A 7,164-nucleotide genomic window follows, 5' to 3' on the forward strand; every position below is an offset into this window, starting at 1 on the left:
ATTTGACTTTAATTCATAGAAATGGCTGAGACTGTTGACAGAAATTCTATAGCTCAGAATTTCAGGTGAAAGTGATGTGTACAGAAGTAACATCAGTTCCTATTACCTTGTTCCTATTGTCTTTTGTTCTTACTTTTGTGCTTCCTGTCTAAATCTATTCTAGATGTTATAAAGTATTCACCAGTTTGGGATTGAAACTGACCCTATCTATCATAGAAATATAGGTATGCAGAGGGTTAGTTCAAATTTGGCACCCTCATTTAGCAAGTCTGTTATATACATGTGTGTACACATATTTATGAAGAGGCAGCTACATATATTTATCTGCATGTATTTTTACAAATTTGCATAAGCATGTACATAAAATACATACACATGTGAATTGTGATTTTAATGAGTCTTTTAGACTTTCCATATACCCATATAAGCATATATATACTAAAAGGCTAGTATTCCTATGAGTTTTTATATTTGACAGAAAGTTTGTCATTTTTGCTAAAGTATGTGATAGCAGATTTTTTTGATAAAAATTAATGAAAGAAAATGCAGCATTTGCATAGATCCCAGTCTGCTATGGATTGCCTGAGTGGCTGGGCCTGAGTGGCCCCACTTACCAACCCATAGCCAACCTGCCTTATCAACAGAATTTCTCACACAAGCATTCTCCCTTAAGGAACACCATTGTCTGAACCAAGACATGCACATACATCACTACTGTAGCCACCCCAGGAGATTTTGCTTGGGGATTTGTGCAGACTGGGGTTGTGGGGAAGCGAACTTTACTACCACTTCCTTTACTCACATGTCTAGAGTCTAGTGATGGTGACAGCACCTTACAGATAGATAATCTATGATGACAATGCCTACTTAAATCACGTGGGAAGTCCCACCTCTTCTCTACCAGGGGACTCGTTCAGTGCCCATGGGACTGCCCAGTTTCTACTTTTCCCATCTAGATCAACAGCTGCTCTGGACTTCTACATTCTCCATCTCTGTTGCCTCCCAACTTAACTTCTTATCATCCGCATCACTTTAATGGGTCCAAATAGGAAGTGCTTTTTTGAAGATTAAATGTGAGCCTTGAAAATAAGTGTTGTGCTACCATGCATGATCATTCATCTTAAAGCAAATGCTCTCCAGGGAAATCTATGTGCCCATAGCTTACTGCCCTGGTGGGACAGCCTGGCTGTCTATGAAGGCTTAGCCTGATGCCAGTGAGAGATCTCTCTTGCTTTGCTCTCACTTTACTACAGTGTTTACCTAGTATCAGGAACCTCTTATATGTCTCTGATCAATCCATAGGCAGAGCCTTTAAAAAGTATATTATCAGCTTGAGGCCTAGGTTGGGGCTGTGAAATCTGAGGCCCTATCGCACCATACAGTTTTTTGACCAGGAGAAGCCACCTTTCCAAACAGTATGGTTCTGTAGCCAGGGTCATCCTAGCTCTTCTTTATGCGGTGGTCTCAGTCCTGTGACCAGTCACTTTCTATTCATGGAGAGAAACAAAAGATTCAGCCTGCTTTCAATCTATCATTTTCATGGATACTGTAATATCACCTGTGTGATAGCAACATATTTCCTTTCTTGTTTATCCATGCTTTTCTATAGTGTTATCAATTTTAATATGCCCCTGTCAAATATCATTCAATTGCAAACTAATATAAACTAGAAATAGACATGTTAATGCATGCCATAGTTTGGATATGATATTATTTTGTGGTGTAAGATTTTTTTTCTTCCTACTATTACACTGAGGAAGGGGTTTGATGTGACTAACTTATAATTATGTGTGTGCATGTGTATCCATAGAGCTGCATCATGTAAGTAAGTCCTTTGGTTTGGTTGCTGTGTGAATCAGAGCCCACTAACCTCCTTAGCTAAGCCTCTTGCATGTCATTAAGGGCCCTGGCCTGCCCCAACAGGACAAAAGCCTTGCTTCCTGCAGGATGGTTTAAGAACTACTGGGCTCCACTTTGGCTTTGTTGAATAGAGGCTGTGTTTCATACATATTTTTAAATGCATTGACTTTTATGTTCTTCTTTAACTTAGATATGAAACCACACATCATTAGACCAAAACATTAATGGATGTTTGTTGGATTTGGGTTAATATACTCATGGCAGTTTATCAAATTCCACAAGGGATTATTTCCACCAGTGATCTAGAGGTTTGGCATCCTGCAGTTAGATATGAGAAAATTGATCTTTCCACCCTTCGCAAATACCTGTCTTGTTTTTGTCTTTGTTTTTCTTGGCTCTGTCATATCTTTTATGTGTTGGAAGAGAAGGGTAGGGTGAATTAAAGCCCAGAATAGGCAAATAGGAGAATATAATCTTAAAAAGGAAATGTTCTGGGACTGGAGTGAAGACAACTAGGTGGCTAAGGGCTCTTATTGCTCTTTCAGAGGACCTGGGTTTGGATCCCAGAACATATATGCTACTCCCAAACCTCTGTAACTCCAGTTGTAGGGGATTTGATGTTCTCTTTGGGCCTTGGTGGACACCAGGCATGCATATAGTACATAGGCATGTATTATAGGGAAACACTTATATGCGTAAAACAAAGTAGATCAATTTTTAAATTAAATATAGAAGAAAGAAAAATGATGGCCAGAACCCCTGGAGATCTGGTTGAAACAAGTAACCAAGTCTCTTTCACTGTTCCTCTGTGTTCTGGGGACAAACAGGGGCTTCAGGATTTAATTAGCATTTTTACCTTACTTATATCTCCTAAAACAGACTGCTTTTGCATAGATGTCACAGTCCTTGGAGCAATGCTGTTTGATTGGGCAAAAATAGGCATCTGTTGCGTTTAGAACTTTAAGTAGTCAAAATGTTCAAGTACTCCAAATGAAGAAGCACTGCCAGCCTCAGGTTAACTCTGCCTTTACAGACTCAGAACCAGAGCAAGTGTAAAACATCAGTCACATTCTTATTGACTGGAGTAAAGTAAGAATATTCTAATTATTTTTGACTAGCTAAAATTATAGTTGAAGTTAACTTCTCTATCTTTAATGCAGCTATTGGCAAATGTAAAACCACACAGTTTGCATGAGGCTTCTCTTGAAAAGCATCGCTATTGACCATCCATTGATTCAGTTCTTTTCATCCTCCACAAGAACAAAGCCACTCTCAGAGAAAATGCTGCTTTAGTCGTTAAAAACCCGTATAAGAACTTCATGTGATTTGCTGTGGACTGAAGGGCTTTGAGGTAGCACGGAAGGCTTTGAAGGAAATCGTGATGATTTTCTTCTTAGAACTAACAGATTAAAGGATTCAGTTAAGGTTTTAACAAGTGAAGTACTTAATCTCATGTTTCAAATGCTGAAAAATAATAGTACTACTTTTTTTTTTTCTTCCAGAAATGTTAAGGAAATCATCACTTGGCAATGATGAGACAGATAAAGAGAAGAAAAAATTTCTGGGATTTTTCAAAGTTAATAAAAGGAGCAGCAGTAAGGTAAGTCACAGGCAAGTTTCTCACAATACTTCTACTGCACTTGTCTTGGGAGTTTTAAAAATCATTCTATTTAGTGATGCTGACTCTCCCCTAGAGGCTTAAGGCAGTTATTTAAGGTGAGCGTGTTTTACTCGCCGGTAGAGCGGGAAAGCCTCTGGCCTCCTCAGCCACATCCTGCTGACTGCTCACATTCATATGGCATGCTGCCCAACCCCAGTACACAGCTCTTGGGGACGTGAATGAGTGACTCTTGCTTTGTTAATTTTAAATATCACGGTCAGTATCCATGCAAAGGATTCCAGCTTTCCAGCTTAAAGTAGGAAGTATGAAGGCGTTGCAGTCAAGACCATTTGTTCTGGAACTATCCCATTTTCTGTAGTTTTTAAATGTTTTTTTTTTCTTAACTTTTTTAACATGACTGAAATCACAGAACACTATAATTGTTTTTTATCTTGTTATTCTTTGCTTGATAAGCCTTTATATTCATAATAAAAATGTGATATTATATAATAATGTAAGGTCATACTACAAAGAATTAAAATGAAGAGCTTTATTTTTCTACTCAGTTTAAAGAGCCACAAAATCATAAATACTTCACAATCATCTGGCAGTGAACACAATTACGCTATTGTATTCTTTTAATAAGCATATTTTACTAACATGTAGTATCTGTTCTTTGCTAATAAGTATGGCTCAAAAATACAAAGTCGAGGCTATGGTAACAATTCAGTGAGTAAGAGAGTTTGCTTTGTAAGCATAAAAACCCGAATCTAGATCCACAACTCCTTGTAGAAAGCCAGACACATGTGTATGTGAGACACGCATACACATACCACACATATACATTGGTTTTACAAAGAAAAGACTAACATGAATAATTGACATCGATGCTACTCTCTGAGATGGGACTAGCTCTCCCTCCATGAGGTGACCAAGTCTCTCAGCTCAGCTTCCTAGACTTGCACCTTTATGCTCTATAGACATTGGCTCTTTCCTTCTGAACCATAGTCTTAGTACTATGATTTACTCTGTGCTTGCTGGTGGTGGTGCTAAAACCTAAGGTGCTTTGCCTGGCGTCCTTGAACTACACCAAGCTCTGCCCACCTGTGGCGGCAACCAGCACCTCCTACTAGACTGCTGCATGAATTTCCAGACACTGAACAGCAAAACTCTCACATCCTTAGAGATTTCACAGCCTGTTCTTCCTTCCTCCTGAAACCTTGTAATGGTTTTCTCATTCTGCTTTGTGAAGGATTAGGTATATAATTATATATATTGTGTTCTTTATCCTGTTTGTCTGTGTTCTTTGAAAATTAGTGCTCAGGGTTTGTCTCATTAGTGAGATCTTTTTATTCTTAAGTACCTCACCCCCCTCCTCCTCCTGTTCTTCCCCTTCCTTTCCTGGCCTCTTCCTTTCATGTCAAGTATAAATGAAATTAAAGAATCAGAATTCTTTAGGGCTCTTAATTGTGTTTTTGTTCCTGGTATTGTTTAGCTGAACTTGCTGGGACTGTGTTTTCTGCCGTCCCCTTGGTTACCAGTTCATAATAAAACTCTAATTCCTCAGTCCTCACCTTAGATCTAGCTGATTCTGCTACTCCCTCACTGAGATGTAGTTCCCAGAAGATAAAGCAGAATATAAGGGTAGGGAAACATTTGGTTTAGCTAGTAAGGCAACTGTGAAAGCTTGGGGTTTTGAGACCCTCTAACTTCTTTTATTTTAATTATTTTATTTATTTATATTCCAAATGTTGGCCCCCTTCCTGCTCCTTCCTCCAAAAGTTCTTTACCCCATACCTCCCTCCCCTTTACCTCTGAGAGGGTGCTTCCCCACCAACTTCATCCATCCTCCTCATCTCCCTCACATCCCCCTTCCCTGGGGCATCAAGTCTCTTAGGGTATAGGTAAATCCTCTCCCACTTAGGCCAGACAAGACAGTCCTGTGCTACATATGTGTTGGGGCCACGGACTAGCCCATGTATGCTCTTTGGTTGGTGGTTTGGTCTCTGGCAGCTCCTAGGGGTCCTTGTTAGTTGATACTGTTGGTTTTCCTATAGGGTTACCATCCCCTTCAGCTTCTTCAATCCTTCCCCTCCCTCTTCCACAGGGGTTCCTGACTTCAGTTCAATAGTTGGGTATAAGTATCTGCACCTGTCTCAGTCAGCTGCTGATAGAGCCTCTCAGAGGACAGCCATGCTAGGCTCCTGTCTGCAAGCCTAATACAGCATCAGTGATAGTGTCAGGGTTTGGTGGCCGCCCAGGGGATGGATCCCAAGTTGGACCAGTCACTGAATAGCCTTGCCTTTAATCTCTGTTCCATTTTTGTCCCTGAATTTCTTTAGACAGGAACAGTTCCACATCAAAAATTTTGAAGGTGGGTTGGTGTCCCCACCCCTCCACTGGAGAGTCTGTCTATCTACTGGAAATGTGGAGACCTTCTACCTTTTGACAATGGGAAGGGCAAACACCAGGAACCCAGGTCCTGTCAGGGAAAGAGTCACTGGTGATACACAGTCTGCCCTGTTCATTATAAGATTTTCTCCTTATTCAATAGCTTGTCTTTTCTGCCTTGTACTTCTAGGGTCATTTATTATGTTTTATGTACCTCATCTTTCATTTATTACTGCTTTATTTAAATATATTTCTACTCTAGACATCATCCACTTACTTTGCTTTGTCTCTACTGGGTTGCTCAATGTGTGTGTGTGTGTGTGTGTCTGTGTCTTATGCATATGCTTCCTAGCTCCTTGCCTCTGTCCTTGCTATAATTAGAGATTTTTGCATGGTGAGTGCATCCTTACCTAGTGTCCCTAGAAACCTGAGAGATCATCATTGTACATCAGTATGGTCAAGCAGCTCACGTCTTTGTAACTTAGTCAGTTATAGTGCTAGTAAATGCTAGAATGAACACCTGTCAAAGTCCTTGATGTCAATCATCCATTCACATTGCACAGTGCTTAGCAAAGTGTGACTTTCAATTTATCTATAAAAAGCACTTTGAGTAAGTAACTTTAAAACGATTCTTAAAACCTGTAACGTGACGACAGATAGGCAAGCTCACGCCTCAGTACAGCATAAAATCCAAGAATGGGGACTTAGGAAAGCATTCAAACTGAAGTTATATTCTAGTATGTTGCCTTTAAGGAAGAATATGCATAGGCGTATGTAGGTGAGTGAATGTGTATACCCATAAAAATGTTAATAAAGTGTATATCTTAAAGCGACATAATTTTGGCTGAGGCAAGTAAGGACAAATGTTTAATATTTTAATTTTTAATGCATGTCAATTTTGTATCACTTTTGACATTACTCATTCTCTCAAACTAGTTGTTTTAAAAACATACCTAATTGTCAACCTACGATCTAATTGAAAGTATGAATTCTTGGGTTAAGTCCCTAGATTCTCATTAGGAAGCTAGAGAATTGAATTTCCTAATTAGCTCTCCCTACCTGACTGCAGCTGATGGTAGATTATTGGTTGCCTTCTATGGGTAGAGATCAAATCAGCTGTTTGGTAAATGGTTTTTTTGTGTACTCTCAATCCACTAACTATGCAAAGATTAAAACATTTAAATCTTTTTAAGACCTAGTTAGTCAGTTGATTTGCTATTCTAACTTTGCCAGTTTACAGCCACTACTATTTCTAAATTGGCTATTTTTTGAAATAAAGAAATGCTTTGTGGAAAGAACAAAAAAAAAAAAAA

The 7,164-nt window shown here is 39.2% G+C and overlaps 1 protein-coding gene across 12 annotated transcripts in view; it reads left to right on the forward strand.

Annotated features, from left to right (window-relative positions):
- Window positions 1-7,164, forward strand: part of Cobl (cordon-bleu WH2 repeat protein) — a 243,915-nt gene that overhangs the window by 100,483 nt on the left and 136,268 nt on the right. For all 12 annotated transcript variants that reach the window (XM_031338138.1, XM_031338142.1, XM_031338133.1 and 9 more), the window contains one exon: window positions 3,363-3,460. In XM_031338138.1, the coding sequence (XP_031193998.1) occupies window positions 3,363-3,460 (98 nt within the window). The remainder of the gene's footprint in view (window positions 1-3,362; window positions 3,461-7,164) is intronic.

Source organism: Mastomys coucha, unplaced genomic scaffold, assembly GCF_008632895.1.
Source record: "Mastomys coucha isolate ucsf_1 unplaced genomic scaffold, UCSF_Mcou_1 pScaffold22, whole genome shotgun sequence".
Classification (NCBI taxonomy): domain Eukaryota; kingdom Metazoa; phylum Chordata; class Mammalia; order Rodentia; family Muridae; genus Mastomys; species Mastomys coucha.